The sequence below is a fragment of the Octodon degus genome, unplaced genomic scaffold (genome assembly GCF_000260255.1).
Source record: "Octodon degus isolate 3935 unplaced genomic scaffold, OctDeg1.0 scaffold00350, whole genome shotgun sequence".
Classification (NCBI taxonomy): Eukaryota; Metazoa; Chordata; class Mammalia; order Rodentia; family Octodontidae; genus Octodon; species Octodon degus.
The window spans coordinates 815,971-835,497 of record NW_004524926.1 but is presented as its reverse complement, the minus strand read 5'-3'; the positions used below and the strand labels follow the sequence as shown (position 1 = coordinate 835,497).

At 53.1% G+C, this 19,527-nt stretch overlaps 1 protein-coding gene across 8 annotated transcripts in view; it reads right to left on the bottom strand.

Moving 5' to 3' along the window:
* Positions 1-10,257: 10,257 nt before the first annotated feature.
* Positions 10,258-19,527, bottom strand: part of Iqsec1 (IQ motif and Sec7 domain 1) — a 296,085-nt gene continuing 286,815 nt past the window's right edge. For 5 of the 8 annotated variants that reach the window (XM_023708325.1, XM_023708323.1, XM_023708322.1 and 2 more), the window contains 4 exons: positions 18,982-19,143; positions 18,168-18,344; positions 14,026-14,075; positions 11,763-12,959 (listed from right to left, as the gene is read on the bottom strand). In XM_023708325.1, coding sequence (XP_023564093.1) covers positions 12,456-12,959; positions 14,026-14,075; positions 18,168-18,344; positions 18,982-19,143 — 893 coding nt within the window. In that variant the 3' untranslated portion in view covers positions 11,763-12,455. Of the gene's footprint in view, positions 10,927-11,762; positions 12,960-14,025; positions 14,076-18,167; positions 18,345-18,981; positions 19,144-19,527 lie in introns of those variants that run through there. The other 3 variants (XM_023708324.1, XM_004648047.3, XM_004648048.2) reach the window with 2 other exon arrangements.

Sequence of the window (19,527 nt, the reverse complement as noted above, 5' to 3'; positions counted from 1 at the left end):
ACTCTGAACAGTTGGGTATTTGATGTCCAAAATTAGAGTTAACTGGGTGTGGTGGTGTACACCTGCACTCCCACAGTGTATTCCTGCTAAAGCAGGAGGATAACAAGTTTAAGGCCAGGCTGGGAACCCTAGCAAGACACTGCTTGCAAATAAATACTAAAAAGGCTGGCACCATTGGTAGATGACCCCTTTGTCACACCATCAGTACTGGAAATGAAGCAAAGCAACTCCTGTTTCCCAAGTGAGCACCAGCCACACAGGCCTAGAGGCTCGGTTGGCTGAACCACACTGCAGAGACACTGGGGTCCTACCTGGGAGAGCCATGTGGGTGGAGTGTCTCCTCCACAGCCAGAGCAAAGAGGGCACACATGAGGACAGGCCGGGCTCAGGGTCACTTCCTAGGCTCACTGGGTCATCTTGCTTCAGCCTCAGTAGTTGGGACTACAGGTGGACACGACCACACCTGGCCCAAGTCAAAACCAGAAGGACAAAGGATGCCTCAGGTCACTGAGGAAAGATGGTGGGAGTCATGCTGGCAAGTTCAGCTGTAGGTTCGAGGGTAGTTGGACACAGGCTTGGCACTCCCAGAGCTGTGGTATGGTTCAGGCTGACCTTGAACTCATCATGAAGCCCAAGCTGACCTCGAACTCGTGGTGATTCTCCTGCCTCCCTGAGTGCTGGGATTATAGGTATGCACCACTATACCTGACTTTGTGGCCAATTTTTTTACACTGGATAATCTTGGTATCTTACTTAAAATGGTGGTTTCAAAAACACTAAATATGTTCAACTCTACATTTTTTGTTTATTTTGGTCATATTATGTATATTTTCATTATTTGAAATATTATGTATATTTTCATTATTCTCAATCATTTCTAGGAATCTTTACTGTATGTGTGCATGTGTGGTACTGAGGATTGAAGCCAGGGCCTTTGTGTGGATCTGTGTCCCAGCCCCTTTTTATTTTCTATTTTGAGACAGGATCTTGCTAAGTCACAAAGTTGCCTGGGCTGGGCTCAAACGTGGAATCCTCAAGCCTCACGTGCAGGTGATCTGCCACCACACCTGGCTTCCCAGGTATTTTATAACTTCATATTGTAAATATGGACTCCCAGTTTGTGTCCTAATTTTAAAAATCATGTTGTTGATTCATGTATATTACTTTAAACATCTTGCTGACGTTCCTCAATGTTCAGCTTTTGTCAGTTCTCTCTGTGCCAATAGAAGTCATTTACCTCTTCCTCTTTGGGTCTTGGGCCTCGAAACTCTGCTCACTGTACCATCAAGAACCTCTCATACAGCTGCCTACTTCATCTGAGCTCCTGCGGACGAGTAGTAACGGGAGGACAGGAATGGATTTCCAGGGTGCTGGGGGCTAGCGGTCCATGGCTGAGGTGAGGCCTCACCTGTATGCATAGTGCACCTGGTTGCTGCACCCTGTGCAGGGAGGAATACAGTGTCCTCTCTGGAAAGGCAGAAGGGACCAAAAGGACACCTACTACCTTAGACTTTTAGGAAGGCCCTCAGCTCCTCCAGGGTAGCCCTTGTGCATCAGTGGGATGATTAAACTTGATTGTGTCGACTTGATTGGCTTGGGAGTTGCCTATGTGGTAGGTAAAGCACACTTCTGGGTGGGTCCGGATGAGTCTCACAAGCGTGGCCTTGGGGTCTATTATGGTTTAGACAGTAAATGCCAGCAAAGTTTCATGTGTGTGGAAAGTGATCAGATTATAGCGGTGCTATGCTCAAAAGTGGATTCATCCATTTATTAGTTCAATAGCTGGATGCAGTGTTAGGATGGAGGGTCTAGTTCAAGGTTGGTCACTGGGGTGTGACCTGGAAGGGCACATTCATATCCCTAGTCCTCCCTTCTCTTTTTCTACTTCCAGGCAGCGTCAGTTGAGCACCTATTTCTACCTCAGGGCCAGCCAGCTGTGGACTGAGTCCCCTGAAACAAAGACCTGCATTACCCTTCCAGTAGGTTAGTGAATTGGTGTGTATGTCTCAAAATTGTTAAACATTCTTTTCAAGGAATGGGGATGGAGCTCAGAATGGAGCCCTGGTTTTAATCCCAGTAATATCAAAAGAAGGGGGGGGGGTGTCAGGCACCATGTGCCAGCAATGGGAAAGCTGATGAACATAGAAAATTGGTGCAGGAGAACTAGGATCATGGCAGTGGCTGTACCTGACTCTGCCAGGTCATGTCAAGTCACTTGGTTTGTGGGAGAATTTGGAAAGGCTTGGAGATGCAGACTAGAGATGCCCTTAAGGCTGCAAGCACAGCCTGATTGACCATTCTCACTGGAGCTCTGTGGAAAAAGATAGTGGTAAGAATGTGGACAGTAAAGGCCAGGCTCAGGAGGTTACATTTGGGAAGAAGAAGCCCATTAGCTGTTAGATGAGGGGCCATGTACATTCCACTTTGCCAACAATTTCTGTATTTTGCCCATGTTCTGGAACTTTGCAAGACACTGGGTGGGGGGCTAATCAATTGACCTAGCAGGGGAAGTTCCAAGTCAGCCCCCTTTCAGGCTGCTGTGCTGCTGATGTAGCACAGGTACTGGTGGTGGCTTTCAGCCAGACATCCAGTCAGAACCAGGGGTAAAAAGCAGAGCAGAAAAACTTGAAAAGCTTAATAGTTGGGGCCAAAGGATTTGTGGCTTCTGAAGAGATTACAGAAGAAACCCATTACTTTGTTGTTCTGGTTTGTATCTAGAAGTCTCCCCAAAGCCTCATGCAGTCATGGGGTGGGTTTCTAGAGTTTGTGATTACTGATGATCACTACTGGCATTATGGGTGTGAGTGCTACACCCACCCTGGGGTCGATTCCCTGAATGTGGTATGAGGAAGAGAAAGAGGCTTGCTGTCTGCTGCTGCTTTTCTCTGCTTTTTGGTGCCATGAGCTGCTGCCCTCAGCCATGAGCTACTCTGCCTTTGAGACAGCTGATTATGGACTGATACTTCTATGAACTGTGAGCTAAGCAAATCTTTCTGTCCTTAATTTTGTGTCATATAGTTCATCCCAGCAAAGAGAGAAAATAAACAGAGATTTGTACAGAAAGGAGATAAAGATGCATGGAGGGTAAATCAGACATCAACACGACCCCACCTACTGCAGGCTCGAGGGTGCTGAGATGCCGACCTTTCATTTGAGGTGAGAGTCCCTTGGGACCCCTGCTCAAGACAGGCTAAGGAATTGGTTCTCCAGGACTCATTTCATCCTGCTCAGCCATTCAGGGGCTGAGAGGTCACTACAGCAGTGATCCAAGGGGTCAAGCCACTGCTCAAGTGGCGGCAGCCCTTGGTGCTCTTCATGTGATACTGTTTTAACAAGCGTGCAGAATGTAAGAGTTGTCGAGTCAGAGAAACTTCCACTCTAACGTCAAAAGAAGGTCTGGAAGGACAGGACGGAAACCTCTGAGAGGACAGTACATGAATGTGAGGTTATGAAGCCATGGGAGCAGTGGTGACCCCGGGAAATCAGAGACACTAGGATGTTGATCACCTGCTGAGGAAAGCTGCAAGCTAAGTGCAGCCAGCCCAAGAGAAAGGCCACATGGACTGCAATAAATTGGAACTCACATTTTTTACTACTGTCTGCCCATGATGCCAGCTATGTTGCTATTGGACTTAATGTTTGCCTCCTGAGTTGTAGTCTTGCTTTGACACAATTCTTTTTCATTACTCTCTTTTGGAATAGGAATATTTATGCAGTACAATTGTGCCTTGTGCGTATGTAATTTGATTTTGATTTTTACAGAGATTCCCACCTAAGAATTTTCTCGGCGGTGGGCGCAGTGGAGCACACATGTAACCCAACATTCAGGAGGCTGAGGTGTGAGGACTGCTGTAAGCACAAGGTCAGTTTGCCCTATATAGCAGACACTATCTCGGGGGGGGGGAAGGGGAGAGTGGAGAGGGGAGACAGACAGACAGACAAAAAGATAGACAGACGGACAGACAGACAGACAGTTTGCTGAGTCTCAGAAGAAACCTTGACTTCTACATGATTTATCTGCTGTCCTGTTGGCCTGTCTTAGCTTCAGAGCACTGTGGTAGTGTGTGGTTAATGTTACAATTTCTTGCTGTATTTGCTACAGTTTGCTTTCTGAAGTCTCCACTGTATCATGTGGTGCGTACATAAGTGCAAAAGCTGTAAGTACACATTCATACAGCTTTTAGTAGAAAGTCACATTCTCTTGCTTTTCTTTAGGTTTTAATGGTCCTGGACACTGAGTCCTATGCCACTGCATGGAGATTCATCCCAAGCCCCCACTCCATTTTTAGACAGAGTCTCATTAAGTCACCAAGTTTCTCTCTCAGTTACTCTTTTCTTGTTGCTGGGACAAATACCCCACAGTCAAAAATAGGGAAGGAAAGGTTTATTTCACTCAGTTACTGGAGGTTTCACTCCATATTCATCTGGCTCCAAGGCAGAGGGGCATGTGGCAGAGAACAACCTTTCCTGGCAGTGTTGAAAAGCTACAGAGGGAAGGAAGGCCCTGAGGTCAGGCAGCTAGCTTCTCTCCTCTTACATTATAATGCAAATTGCCCCAGGGCAACTGCAGCATCCACACCCACAGTAATAAATCACAAACTCCAGAAGCCTCCCCTTGACTGCTTGAGGCTTTGGGGGGACACCTATACATAAACTCTAACAGTTTCCCAGACTGAGTTCAAACAAGTGATCTTCATACCTCAGTCTCCTAGAGTGCTGGGGTCCCTGGTGAAAGTCCCACACCTGGCTTTGTAGGCTGCATTCAGGGCAGATTTCTAACTCTGCAGACATCAACACTGTTAGTTCCTCCACCTCCCTCTTCATGGCTTTGTATTAGCTTTACACCTCTTGGTAACCTTTCTGCACATTTCTCAGACATGGGGTTGGTTGGGGCTGGCTCGGAGATCTCCAGTAGGTGGAGCATACACTGCTCCACCCTTTGCTGTGACTTCACAGAAGGTGGGCTGTTTGTTCCCACCTGATGGCAACCCCAAGCGTGGTCTGGATTCGCTTTATGGGCTCTGGCTGGGCCTGGTGTGAGCGATGGCTTGCAAAGCCCTGTCCGGCCCAGGTTTTTCCTTTGCTCTGGAGGTGCAGGCTGTGTAGATTGGCAGTGGCCCTGTAGCCTTTGGCCATGAAAACATGTACTTCAAACAGGCTCTGGCTCAAGGATCATGAGGGTCCTATGAGCTCAGAGCTGACCTCTCTAGATCTATTAAAAAATAGTTTATTATCAGTGCCACTGAGCTTTGGAGTGATTGTCATCAGGTTACTATGGGAATAGTTGACTGAATCGGGAACCAACCTTAACATACATTTTGTGTACTAGGGGAGCCACACACATTTCCTTGTCGTGATAGTACTGCAGTGTGGCTGTTTCCTCTGTGGCCAGTAGCACTTCATGTCTCACCTGCCCTTATTGGGGCAGAGCAGTCCCCAGAGTGCCAGGTACAAGCCAGAGACCTGGGAAGGCTAGTGGCATCATCCCTCAAGTTCTCAGGGAGCTAAGTGTGACTCAGTCTTGAGTGCAAAGGTGGAGGAGCCAGGTGTGACGCTGGAGAGAGGCACATGGTCCTAGCTCAGTGTCTTGGTCTGGGGACCCGGTGATGCCCTCTCCTGGGGTGAGGGTAGGTCTTCCTGGTCGGCACACAGACCACCTAGATAAGTGTGTCACCCACCGTGTGGTAGTCAAGCTAGCACTACATTTGGTCATTGCAAGAGCTTATGTATGTGGTAAACCCTCTCCTACAACCTCCAGCCCCTCCTTCCTTCTTTCTGTGGCCTTGGAAGCCCGGAGCTCCGTAAAGACACACTGTTCCACCCAGGATCTCACAGCAGGCCCGTTTCCTAAGCAGTCCTTGACTATTTAGGACAGTCAGCTTTAAGCAGATTCATTTGCCTCTCACCTGTTAGTGCACCAGGGGAAGAAGCCAGCTCCAATCTCCATGGAGACAGATCTCTGATCACCCCATGGAGACAGAGCTGCTTTCTGTTATCCTTGCAGAGGAAGCGCGCTTGGCCTCTCCTGTCCCAGCCCCACTTCTGCTTCCATTCACGCATGCAGTTGAGTGTCCTCAGCCCTTCGGACCATCTCTTCACAATCCCCTGGAAGGGGTGCTTGGTGTTCTCAGAGGCAAATGCCCCTTGGATCAGCTACATGTGACATGTTCAGCTTCTTCTGAGGAGTATAGAACATGGGAAACTCCTTTTCTGTGCGTCTGGCACCTTGTGGAGCAGAAAATCCTCGAGGGCTGCTCATGTCCTGGAGTCCTTTTCAAAGGCCTGTCATCATCACTGGGCCAGACCTGTCATCTTAAGATTTTCTCTCTGCACAGGGACTTGCCTTCAAGCACACCTGTCTGTGCCCTTTCTGGCATCTCTGCTCTCTTTTCTTGCGGTGGAAGTTGTTTGGAATCTCGGGAAATGATCCTGTGCTCTTCTCACGCCCATTTGACTCTGAACTTGTACATGGTGGCTTTTTCTCTCATCAGTGACTGCTTATTGAATGACATTTAATTACTAATGAGTTGTGTTAGTTGTATACAAGTGTATCTGTGAAGAAGCAACTCTCTCTCTCTCTCTCTCTCTCTCTCTCTCTCTCTCTCTCTTTTTTCCTTTTTAAAGCATTGTATGAGTCCTGTTCATGGGGACTGGAACTGGATGTTACCAGGTCAGTGAGGCCAGTGGGCCGGGCCAGGGCTTTGGCTGTGTTCTAGTGGAGCCTTCTTGGGCTTCTTCAGCAACTTGTGGTTGTAGAGTAAAGGACACTTGTTCCTTTGTTCTCTGGAATAGAACTTTCTCAGAACTTCCTCGTGGACCCACCCCAGCCCTTTGAGGAAAGCCTCCCTGCTCCACGTACCGCTCGTTGCAGCAGTCTCTGGCCACTCCCAGGTCCTTGCCAGACCCAGCCACTTTCTCCTGGCTCTTGCCTCTCGTTTCTCCTTTCTGCATCCGCTCTAAAGGGTGGATGCAGGGAATGGTGCCTGTGTCCCTCTCTTCCCTCAAGGACACGGCACCTTCCAGTCCCATGTGGACCTCGCCAGGCATTCTGGGATAGCCTCGTGTCCACTGCCTGTTCTGAGAGGGCCACCTCTCAGCCCCCTCTGACCAATAGGGGTGGTTTCCGTCTGTCCTGAGTGCAGCGCCCATCTGAGCTATAGGCAATGCTGCTCCTTCTTTTCCTGGACAGTTCCTGCAGATGTGGGGAGAGATACCAAGCCAGGGTCTCCATTGTGCCCTGGTAGTATATGCTAGAGTGCTTTCTTCCCTGGAAAGTCATGGAAGGTGAGGGCTCCTTCTGTTCCCATCTTCAGATTTAAATGGAAGCTCTTATCAGGAGGCTGGAAGTACTCCTGAGGTGGGGGCAGAAAGGTTGTGGAATCACAGAAAGGGCAGAAAACCTCTCACTGAAAAGATCTTCAAGGCCTGGAACTGCACAAGCGAGACCAGGTCTGCAGGCTGCCACCAAGCCTGCAGCTCACATGACATTGCCCAAGGGGAGCAGAAGGGCCAGGGCAGCTGGACTTGGCCACCAGTTCGGGCACCTAGTAAGAGCCTGGAACAGCCCTCAGGGAGGGGCGGGGGCTGAACAAGCAGGGCTGAGGAGGATCGAAGTGACTGATCTCCGCACCACACACGCAGGGTCAGCCACTGACTGGGTAGTAATCCAGTGTCCCCGCCTGCCAGCTGTCAGGTGCATTGTGGCAGCCCGGACAAGGGCTCGTCATGGACACCAAGGTGGGTCACCACAGCCCTCTGCTGTGGGGCTCGCATGCCTGGGACTTTGGAGGGGACAAACAGCTCAGCAGGGAGCATAAGTCTGGAGGCAGCATCTGTCCCCAGCCCTGGGGGTCACAGCCCCACATAGGGCGAGCTGAAGCCTGAAGGGGAGCTGGTGTTTGAGGTGAAGAGCCCCAGGACCTGGGCCCCAGGTGGACACAGAGCTGCGGACAGGAGCCTGCAAAGTGCAGCAAGCGGGGTCCCTGCGGTGGCAGCTTCCGGGCTGCTTCTGTTGGGAACCGCGATGGCAGAGATGTGTGCTTCTAGAGAAGAGACATGGCAGGACCTGCCCAGTCACTGGAGAACACGAGGAAGCTCCCGGAACTGAACTTGGAAGAGAGACATGGAACCAGCCCATCCCGTCCTCCCGGGACTCACTGCCCAGTAGAATTCATGTCATCTGCACGTCACAGCCAGGGGCTCCGACCATCTCCCCTCACTGCTCATGACCATTTCAGGACTGGGCTATTGTTTTTTTCTTTGTTGTGGTTGTTATGTACCAGGATTAAAATCACAACTTCCACACTGAATTTACATCTTCGGACCTTTAGCATTTTGTTTTTTAAAAAATTGATTTGAGTCAGGTCCTCGCTGTTATGGTTTCTGTCTAGTTGTCTCCCCAAGCCTCATGTAGTTAAGGGGTGGCTTCTAGAGTTTGTGATTAATTCATGATCCAATGCTGGGATTATGGGTATGAGTGCTATACCTGCCCTGGGTTGGGTAATCTGAATTTCAGTGTATGGAGGGGAAAGAGGCCTGCCAGCCACCTCCGCTGCTACTCCTCCCTTTGCCTTTGCAGTTTTCCACCACCAAGAGCTGTTGCCCTGTGCCATGTGCCACTCTGCCTTGGAGCTGGCCACGTATGGACTGAAACCTTCACTATGAGCTAAGAAACCTTACCTTCCTTAATTTTGGGTTTCAGATATTTTGTCCCAGCAATGAGACACTCCCTAAGCTGTCCAGGCTGAACCGAGACTTGCAGTCCTCCTGCCTCAGCCTCCCAGGTTGTTGGGAAGTGTGCATCACCATATGTGGCCATTTCCTTCTTTCTCTTTGTGTCCTTCCCAGCCCACCTTAGCCCTTCCTAGTACCCACCTCATCCCCCAAACTCAAGGGAAGCACCAATGTTTGTGCAAGAGGCTGGACATGGAAACACCTTTGAATGCCTGTGTAGGTCCCTATCAAATGATGTCTCCTTTATCTCATGTGGCCTAGCAGCATCCTCCACAACAAGTCAGTCCAGTGTCCTCAAGGACAGCAGTGCCTATAGTGGACAGGGAGGGGGCCACCCTGTCAGCCTGAGGCCACCTTGTGTTGGGTCCACAGGGACTCAGCAGACCAAGTAGGCACTGACCTGAGCAGTTCACTTGCTTCTCCACAGGGCCACATATGTGGCGACCTTGGTCTTGTCAACTTTACAAGCCAGGCTCAGTGCAAGCATCCTCTCTTCCCATCACACCATGGGGCCAGCTGCATTGGACCCTGCTGGACTCTCTAGGTGGGGACAGTGGGCTCCTGACACCTGGGTTAACTGTAGAAAGTGATCAGCAAGGAGTAGGGTTTCTCAACATGCCAGTGCCTGGGGACAGGGCCATTGTGGCCATGCATGGGAGGTCATCACTAACAAAGTCACTATCTGGGGCATCCTGTCCATACACCCCCATTGTACCCTAGAAACACTAGGCTGACACTGGAGGTGTGGTGACAAACCTGTTCTCCCTCTAGCTCGTTGGTGGCAGGAAAGACTTTCCACTAGGCAGGTACGCATTTTTTAAGCACTATATGGGTGTCATGTGAGGATGAACTTTTATTTTGACATCAATGTACAACTCCTTTGGAAACTAAAAAAATAAAATAATAGAAACCCATGATTTCACTGTCAGAGAAAAATTTTTCTGTGATGTCTCCAACGACTACCACCCGCCCCCATGCCATGTCTTGTAACTGTCATCAGCTCTGTGAGAACGAGAAGAGACCCGCTTATGTTTGCAGGTGCTGAGGGGAGAGTGCAGACTCCTGGGACCTTGAGGTTGTGCTGCGTCAGTGGGGTCCCTGGATCACAGCCGCAGACTCCTGTCCAGGACGTGCTGGCCTACTGCTTCCCAAGCCAGATGTGGGCCGCTAGACCCTAGGTGCTTACGCGGGCAGCCACACTGACTCTGGGGTAAATCTCAGGACCAGGAGACTTCATTGACCTGACCCCAGTGCCCTCTGGAGTGGCAAACCCAGAGAGAGATGGAGTTTGTGCAGAAACTGGATCTGGGGCCCCACCACGCAGCCGTGGGATACGCAGAGACAGCTGGGTGCACGCTGTGGAGGGAGGGACATCCCACTCCAGGCAGCCCCTTCTGCTGTATTGTTCATGGGAACAGAGCAATCTGGACCCAAGTCCTATGTCCTTTCTGGAACCCCTTCAAGTGTACAGTCCCACTGACCTTGGCCCTGGCAGAGAAGAGGGTGAAGAAAAGCCAATGGATTTTATGTTATCACTTTTACTTCAACTATTTATCCACAGTAACACTGTATATTTTGCAAATGAACAATACAGAGGAGTTTGGCCTCACATGACTGGCGCCAGGTGACATGCAGTACAATTCGTCTCGTCCTCGTCAGAATGTGTCCTTAACTGAGAGACACAGGCCCTTGAGCCCAGCTTTAAGGAAGGTGAAGAGGTCAGCAGACAATGAACCCAGGTGGCCTTCACTGGCCTGGCTCGACCAGATGGGACACACCCAAGCTGTCACTGCACTCTCTGAGCTCATGGCTGAGAAAGAAATGCTACCCTGGGAGGACAGGGCTGGGCAGTGCAAACCGTGCTGTCACAAAAGGCTAAACTCTGGATTCCTGGGTTCATTCTCTGTGGAGATAACAAAGTGCTTTCTGCAGATCTGCTGGTACGGTGACCTCAGTGACATGACAGAGGGGGATGAGGAGGGAAATCAGGGAATCCCCAGCTGGCCAGCCAGGGCGATACGGCCAGAGCTGGCTCTGCTCTCCTGCTGCCTTGCAGCCCCAGCTTGCACGATGTCCCCAGACGTGGAGCCCAGTGGCTTGCGGAGTTGCCGCCTGAGCAGGGCCAAGGGCAGTCCTCAGTCCCGAGGCTTAGGAGCACAGCACTGGTGGCCGCAGTGGCTGGAAAGGCTGAAACTGCAAAGGGTGGCCTGTGGGTGACTGAGAACAGACCTAGTGCGGGTGGGGGTTGGGAAGCGCACCCTCCAGGGAGCACATAGTGTCACCACAACACAGACGCGACAGGAGCATAGCTGAGACTCATGTGATGCTTGGGCAGCTCACAGGACCAGGAGAGGCAGTAGGGACTTTGCCCATCAAGGGACAGGTGGACGGTGGTCAGGGTCCCCTGGGTGGCCATGGCGATGACATGGGGAGAGGCTCACTGAGCACAAGGCTACATGGAATTGATCACTGCTACCACTCTGGACACAGCATGGGACACACACGGGTCCCCACCCTGGGCTGCTCAGCAGGTGCCAGCCTTTGTGAGCCTCAGCACTTCCAGGGGCTGCTCTCAGGGTCCTGCCTGCTGGGCAGGGGAAGGGCCAGGCTGAGGGTGCTGTGATGTTGGGCAGAGGATGAGTGGGTCACAGGCAGGGTGGAGATGGGGCCCTGTGGTGGGCACAACCCTCTGGGGAACAGCATGGGTGCACTCAACCAGATGCAGAGACAGGAAAGTGCGAATGGGGCTCACAGTCAGTGTAGCTCGGAACAAAGTGTCAAAGGAGGTTGCGACTAACGTCCTGGGACAACTGGGTCTTAACTAACTGTCCCCACCTGCTACTGAGAGGTGACTGTGTTTCATCTAGACATTCACCTGAATTACAGCAATTATAATACTGGTTATTTAGGATAGTATCTGTTAATAAAATAAGGATTTATATAAAGCAGCTCGAGAACTTTAGACAGGTACTATGTACTTGGCACAGTCAGTAATGATGGTGTAAGATTTCAGTCAGTCCTATAGGGACATTTATTTAGTATGAAAATATGGAAGGATTTGAATGTTCCTGGCAGGGAAGTTTTTGGTCTATTTTCTCACACACTCATCTAAGTACTGTCTTCCTATCAAGTGAGTGGAGGTCGTTGGATGGTCTCTATTGCTAATGTTGTGTACTGAAACGTTTGTCTTTCACACACAAATACTATCTATACAGCATATATATATATATATATATATATTTATATATTTATATTATATAAAGTTTACTTACGTATTTTCATCAACCATATCAGGTCTAAATTTTTTTTTTTTTTTTGCCCATTGTCAATAACAGAGCAATAATGCAGCAAGTTTGGGGTTTTGTTGTGTTTTGTCTCTGTTCTTTAAAAATACCTCATTTCTTCTTTCTCTATGCTGGGTTTTCATATACGTGGGGCAAGAGGGCGCCGAGCAGAGGGCTGGTACACGGCAGTCCCTGTATGCTCAGCTGGCGGCCGCTGGAGGCTGAAGGTAGCTGCTCAGCCACCCTTGGCACCAGGGAAAAGGAGCCAGGGCACGCAGGCCGCAGCAGGCAGGTGTCTGTCCCATGGCAGGTGGGCCCGTGGGCTCTCGGTGCCATCTTGGCTGTGAGGGGCCTGGGGAGCTGGAAACAGAGGTGCCCCGGGCAGCCCCTAGGTGGTGTGCGGCGGTTCTGGGGAGGCCAAGCCCCCATCCTGGCTGTCTACACAATTGTGCTGATGCCGCTGGGCTTGGCTTTGCTGCTGGCTGGGGGTGGCGGGGCGGGTGGCTGCCCATGGTGGTGCGCTGCATGGGCCACGTGGCCAGTGTGGGCTCCAGGCAGTGGTGGGTGGCCATGGGTGTGGGTGCTGAAGGCAGGGTGCCCACTGTGGGGGCCGTGGTGGTACTGGTGGGTGTGCTGGATGTGTTGGGGTGGGTGGTAGTGGTGGTGGTGGTGGTAGGGGGGTGGGTTCTGCTGCAGGTGGCAGTACTGGGCGTGATGGGCATGCGCCGGGCCCTCCATGGACCCTGGGTGGTGCTGTGGGTGGGGGGGCAGTGGGGCAGGGCCAGAGGGCGGGTGGGGCTGGGGAGGGGGCTTCCCTCGTCTGCTCCCGAACAAGGAGCCCAGGAGGGAGGAGGAGTTGGGCATGGTCTGGTGTGGGCGAGATGGACACTCTCGTGTTGATGTAGCTCTTCGGCGCATGTGAGGACTGCTAATGATGGAGCCCTAAAAAGGAAATTCATAGAAATCAAAATTAAAAGATCTTACAGCATGGAGGTCAGAATGATTTTCTTTCTCAATGAAAAAGATCCCCCACTGACTGCTAAGGCCTCAATACTGCTCATGGGCCGCAGAGGGAGTAGAGGGGCTGGACGCAGGTGACCTCTGTAGGGGTGGGCAGCAGAGGAAGCACCTCCATTCCGTGCCACAGTGCACATGCGCTGTGATCACTGTGCTGGGTGCCTGTCTAAGGGTTCAGGTCTCAGAGATGGGGGCAGAGAGGAGAAGTGTCTGTGGGAAAGCAGTCTAGCTCCAGCTGTCTTTGCAACCTGATCATGCCTGGGGCTTATCCACAGGGCTGGGGGTGTTGGCTCTGCCCATGTGGGGGCCTAGAGGTGCCTAAAGGGGTCGTGACACGGACGGGGGACCCTGTGGCCTTGTCCATGGGGGTGTGGACTGCCTAGGCATTTCGCTGCAGCTACCTACTGCAAGCCAAATGAAGAAAAGGAGAAAAAGAAAAAGATCTGCCAGCTGAGGCCAAGATAGGACAGTGCTGGATGGGGAGGATGAATGAAATCTCATGAAATCCACACTGACTTTCCTCTCTCAAACACTGCCCTCCCATGGGCTAGCTAAGCAATTCCATGGTGTCTTGACTGCAGACACAGCCAGCCCAATTCCAGGAAGGAAGCAATGGTGCGGCCGGGCGCAGAAGCCGCATGGGGCAGACACATCCCACAGCCAGTGGAGAGGCAGTGACGGCGGGGTAGGGACCCCAGGGTGGGTTCAGGAAGCTGGGGTAGTTAACCATGCTCAGGGACCGCGGGGATAAGGATTAAGCAAAACGAAAACACAAAGTCCAGAACCACCCCCCCACTGGTGGGTCCAAAACAAGCGGTGAGAGGCGTGGATGTTGGAGGCAGAGAAGCCGCATGCACGGGGCTGAGGCAGGCAGGGTGGGCTGGATCTGCCTGTCTGTGCAGGAGGGGCAGAGCAGGACAGACAGACGACAAAGAGAACCAAGGATGGGGTGACACAGGACAGCCAGCCAGACGGGGTGCTTCCTACTTACTTCCACATTGCTCTCTAGCGATCCCGCACTGCTGCGACGCCCTCGCTTCCCTGCCCAGAACATGCAATACCAGAGGTTAGACACGCACGCCAGGCTGGGTGCCGCCTGCCTGCCTGCCTGCCTGCCTGCCGGCCACTGCCACTGAGCAGGCACGGGCTGGGCCCGCCTGCTCCACGCCAAGTGCTTGGTGAGGCCTTCAGGAAAAATGTTTCAAGCCAGCCCCAGCTTTCTGCTCCTTGTCCTGTACAGCAGGCCGCTGCCACGAGGGATCCTGGGGCAGGGACATGTGCACTTCTATCTGGCCGGCCACAGCTGTGTGCAGAAGGGAAGGTGCAAGGTGGCTTCTCGTTCGCCACAAGCACCCAGGCTGGCCCAGGCCCTGACTCCATGAATATATATATATATATATATATATATATATGCATACATACACATACACACATATATATGCCCATCTTGTGGCAGAGCAAGGTGGTTAGAGGAACTAAACCTCTCTGGGGCCTCTGGGCTTAGTTCCATTTGTGCAGTGCCCTGGCTGGGGGCAGGAGATGATGGGGCCCTTGCTCCTCCCCTCCTGGCCCCCCTCCCAGATGTAGCACAGTGTTCCTGGAGCCAGAGGGGTCCTGCAGGTACACAAAGGCACTCAGTATGTGCTGCACGTTCGGGTCTCATAGGCACTGGTCCACCAGAGATAGGCATCAGAGAAGGGCCGAGGCTGTGACAGGCAGTGATGGATGACACGGTTCCCATAGCAACCATCACTGAGGCTCAGAGCAGTGTTCCCTCACAGGGGCTGGACATCTTGGCCACACTGCTGCTGATCTGGCAGCAAGGCTGGGCTGCACCTGGGCCTTGGGGTCATAGGAGGTCGCCTCAGGTTCTCAGGCATCCCGTGCCCCAGCTTCTCAGGCAAATGCTGCTGCTCCTCAAAGTCAGACCAAGGCACCTAGAAGTGTCGGGTAAGGAGTGTGTGGGAACTTCAGGCTTCGTCACCATCAAATGAGCAGCTAGGACAGCCATACCGATGGGGGAAGTCCAGCGCCTTCATCCTGCCTGCTGAATCCCAGGGAGGCTCCAGGGTCACAGATAGCTGTAGGCGGAGCATTTCCAGTGCTGCCACATCCTAGACACAAGCAGGCCCCTGGTCCCTGTGTCCTCTTCTGTCCACAAGTGAGAAACAGGCTGCCCTTTCCCAGTGATGTATGGAGATAGGGACCAGGCTGAATCCAGGCCTCCCTGAAGCAGGTTCCAGACCTGTTTTCACTTCCATGAAACCGGCCTGTCTTCTCCCCACCAGTCTCCTGGACAGGATCCTCAGGACACTGTACTGCCACATGGAAATGCTGACAGTCTGAGCACTCCTGTCTTTGGTGTTTGGTTATTTACTGAAGTTAGGGGACTGAAGCCAGGACCTTTGCATGGTTTTGCCAAGTTGCCCAGGCTGGGATTGAACTTGTGTCCTCCTGTCTTAGCTCCCCAAAGTGCTGAGAGTACAGGTGTGCCCCACCATGCTCAGCTCTGCAGGGTTTTAAAATCTGCTCTCCCGCCTTGAAAGGGTTGGTGGACTCCTGCCACTGACTGAAAACCAGGCACAGAGCACAGCCAGCTTCTTGTTCCTGCTTTCCCCATTTTTGTCCACCTGCTGAGCTTGGCAGTCTGGGGCCAAGCAGCACAGCTGGCCTTGGGAGTGAACAAAGGCCTCCCTCCTGCTCCTTCTTCTTTGCCCACAGTTAAGCAGACAATGGGACCTTTAAATGGGCTCAGAGTTGTGTTTCCAAAGTGTGATTTTGTTGGCCCAGGATGTGGAGGGAACTCCACCCTCATAGGCACATCCAGCACGCCTGGCCAGCAAGCCCTGCTGGCTTGCTGGTGCACAAACTCAACCAGAGGCTTCATCTGCTGCATGCTGTGCATAGGCCCTTCTCTGTAACCTTGCAGGATCCGAGGTGGGGAATGGTGCCTTCTTGGATCAGGTCAGACCTGGCACCCACTCCTCATAGTCTGGGCTACTGCAACAGGATGGGACGCAGGTGTAAGGTCCTTGGTCTATGCCACCCTTGCTGGGCTTGGCAGCCACAGCTGGTTCTGCACGCTCTGCACACATCAGCCTTGCACACTGCTGTGGGGACACAGCCTTGTGGGCTGGGTTGGGATGCTGGACATCAGAGCTTGGCCTGAGGCAGGTCACGGTGGCTGCAAAGGATGCTTTGTCCACCCACCCTTAGTGTCATCCGTGCCACTAGCAACCCCGGGGACATCCTCTCCATGGGGCCTTGTGCTTTTCAGCTTAGTGGAGGAGGTGCAGTGGGGTCAACAACCTGTGTAGCATTCACCGTCACATGACTGAGCTGGGGTGGGCACTGAGGTCTGGTTACACCTGGCTTTTGTGCCCCTGGGTCAGAGACAAATGCTGAGGCAGAGCCCAGTGTCTTGCCCTCTCCAGTTTGGAGCCACAGTGGCTCCTCCAGGGAGCCAGCAGTTCACGTGGGGCTCAGGCTGGGTCCTCCTATGTTGTCTCCTGGATGGATGTGGACCAGGCAGGTCACAGACAGCAACGGTTATGGTGTCACCCCCCAGGCTCTGCGTGGTGAGGACCACAGCGTGAGGGAGTCATGGTACCTGCAGGGGGCTCAGCACAGCACAGCTGGTCCAGAGTAGGAACCCTCTAGCCTCCAAGCTGGCCATCCAGCAGTTCCTTCAGACCCCTCTTCAGTTTACCCCAGGCTTTCTAGGCTTAGGGGTGCCCTGGGAGGCCTGCAGACTCTTGGGGTCCTCAGGCAGCAGTAGAAAGAATGCAGAGAGGCTGTGGCTGGCTTCAGAGCTGCTGCCACCTGGGTGGGCTGCACGGGGGCTCTGTGTTGGAGGAGGGGGTAGGGCCTGCCACACTGCACAAACTCAGAGCCTGGCCACACCTGCAGAGGCCCAAGCAATCTTGAGACATGTAGCTGGTGAACAAGAGGACCAAGAAAGCCAGGGGTTCTCAACCTGGGTTAGTTACCCGGCCACTTGTAGAGATGCCAGGGATGGTCAGGACAGGCCAAGGGCACTGTGTAGCCCTCTGTAAGGTGGGGTTGTTCAGCCAAAATGTTCATGGTGCCCAGTTTGAGAAGCCCCGCCTTAAACTCTCATGCTGGCAATGAAGTTTAGGATTTTTTTGGGGAAAAAAAAGTGACAAAAGCAAAGAAAAAATTTGAAATGAAAAACAAGAAAAAAAAACTTGAAGAAATGAATAAGCTGTGTGAAGCAGGGCCACAGGCGGGGAATGGGATGGCACCCTGAGCAGGCTCTTGGGGCCCCACACTGGCCAAGGCCAGGGCCTGAAGCAGGGCAGAGGGCTGGCCTCAGTCTTTGAGGGTCTTACTGGCCAAAGCCTGTATCAGGCTTCTGGGGTCCATGTGCCAGCAGGGGCACAATTCCGTGCCAAGTGCCTCTCCCCCAGGGCCTCTTAGTCCCAGTGGAAGCTGGCTGGCTAGGAAGACACACTAGTGGCAGCTATGTGGCTGCTGGGCACACGCCCTCACCTCATCATCCGCTGATAGTGCTACAGTCATGCTGCAGATGGCTGAGGGCTCTGTTCCTGCTCAAAGGCTAGAAAAGGCTATCTCAGAAGCTCCCTGAGGCTCGCGTGGCAATAGGCCTTCAGAGGTTGCTGCTTGCTTGGGGTAAGTGGCTGGCAGCAAATTTAAACACACACGGAAACAAATACCACCAAAAAGCATGACTTCCACCAGGGCTTTCCCAGTACCCCAGAGCCCACCACACAGGCTATGGCAACTGCCTTGGATTGGCTGGAGGCCCCTGTAGGGAAAGCACGCATGGGGACTCAGAAAGGGGCATACAGGCAGCTGAGAGGGCTTCACTCAATTTCATTCATCAGCAGCGAACACGGAACACACAGCACAGAGAACATGGGACACACTGGCCAGGCTCTTGGCCTTGGAGTGGTTTTCAAAAGCCAAGTGATAGAATACAGGCCCCAGAAGAAAGAAGGGAAAGGGGTGGCGCTCGGCTGCCCTACATGTTCTTCTGACCACAGATAGCCTTGCTCTTCTTGTCCTTCTGGGATGTCTCATCCCTGACCTGCTGCCCAACCTTGGTCCTGTGCACCTTGGCTAAAGAGGCAGGTTTGGCCAGGCTCTTACCCGCTTCTGAGAGGTCGCGCAGGGAGCTGCTAAGTGCACTGCGCTTGAGGCCCTCGCTGGCCGCATAGCTGTCATCCAGGCAGGCCCGGCTCAGTGTCCCGTTGCCCGGCTCCTTCTTGAGGTTGGAGCACTGGGACATGCTGGGCCGCACTACGCCCTTCTGCTTCTCGAGCTCCGCTGGAACAGACAGGGTGACAGGCAGGTAAGGGGCAAGCTGCGAGAAGTCAGTGCAGGCAGGAGACACAGGCAGCCGTGGCCCTCCACTCAGGGCTGGCACTGGCCTGGGTCACCATCTATCAGATGGAGACCTGGGCAGGACATGGGAGGCTAAGCTGCACCAATGACTGGCACATCCAGTTTTGGGCAGGTAGGGAGGTGAGGTCTGCCAGGGAGGCAGGGCTCAGGGAGGTGCTTCCATGGGGGGTGGGGGGAACAGAGGTGGAGACAGTGTGTCTCTGGTGAGTGACCTGGGACTATGGCCCTGAAGATCAGTGGATAAGAATCACAGTGAGGGCAAAAGAGATCTGGCCAGCACTTGTTCATGGGAGACCGACCAGCAAGTGGTGTTCCTAGGCAGAGGCTGTGCTCACACAGGAGACTGTGCCCCCGGGACTGTGGGCCCTACACTCGCGAGGCTGTCACTGGCAGTGTCCCTGGCATCCCTGTCCCTCCAGGCGGCTGTGGAGGCCAAAGGGGCTTAAAGGCCCCTCCCCTGTGGTCAGAGACAGAGAGGTAGGCATGGGAGCCCAGCCACCCTGGGGAACCCAGAGGACCTGCGGGATGGCACCTCCTGCCCATGGGGTCCAGGACTCACACTCTATCCGGTGCTTCTCCATCTCCTGCACTTCTGCCACGGACTCCCGCAGGTCATCGGTGAACTTCTTCCGGTCTTGAGGGTTTGGGGCGTTGAAGGTGATTAACACTTTGGTGTCTGCCCCAGGCACGGCAGATGTGAGCCGGATGCCATTGGGGTAGTCTGTGAGGGAGAGGGGTAGGCATGGGCACAGTGCACTCTCTGCGGCATCCATGCTAGTCACAGGGACCGGGACATGGGTAGCCTAGGAGAAGCACTCTGAGCTCTGCCTCGGCAGCTGAATCAGGGTGAGCATGGGCAGTCCCATGTCCCTGACCTGGGCCCTACTTGCACACCAAGTAGGGTGACAGCCCAGAGCAGGAGAAGGCTGCCAGGCCTGAGGGTCATAAGGATGGCCCTCACCTGAGGCCCTTGTCCACCACCAGGTGCTGAGTCCCAGGGACAACAGAGAGCATGAGGTGTCTTAGCCTATCACCTCTGCAGTTCTGGATGTTAGGCTGAGAGCTGCTCTCCCCCAGTGGTCACAGCTCTGGCACACAGTGCCCT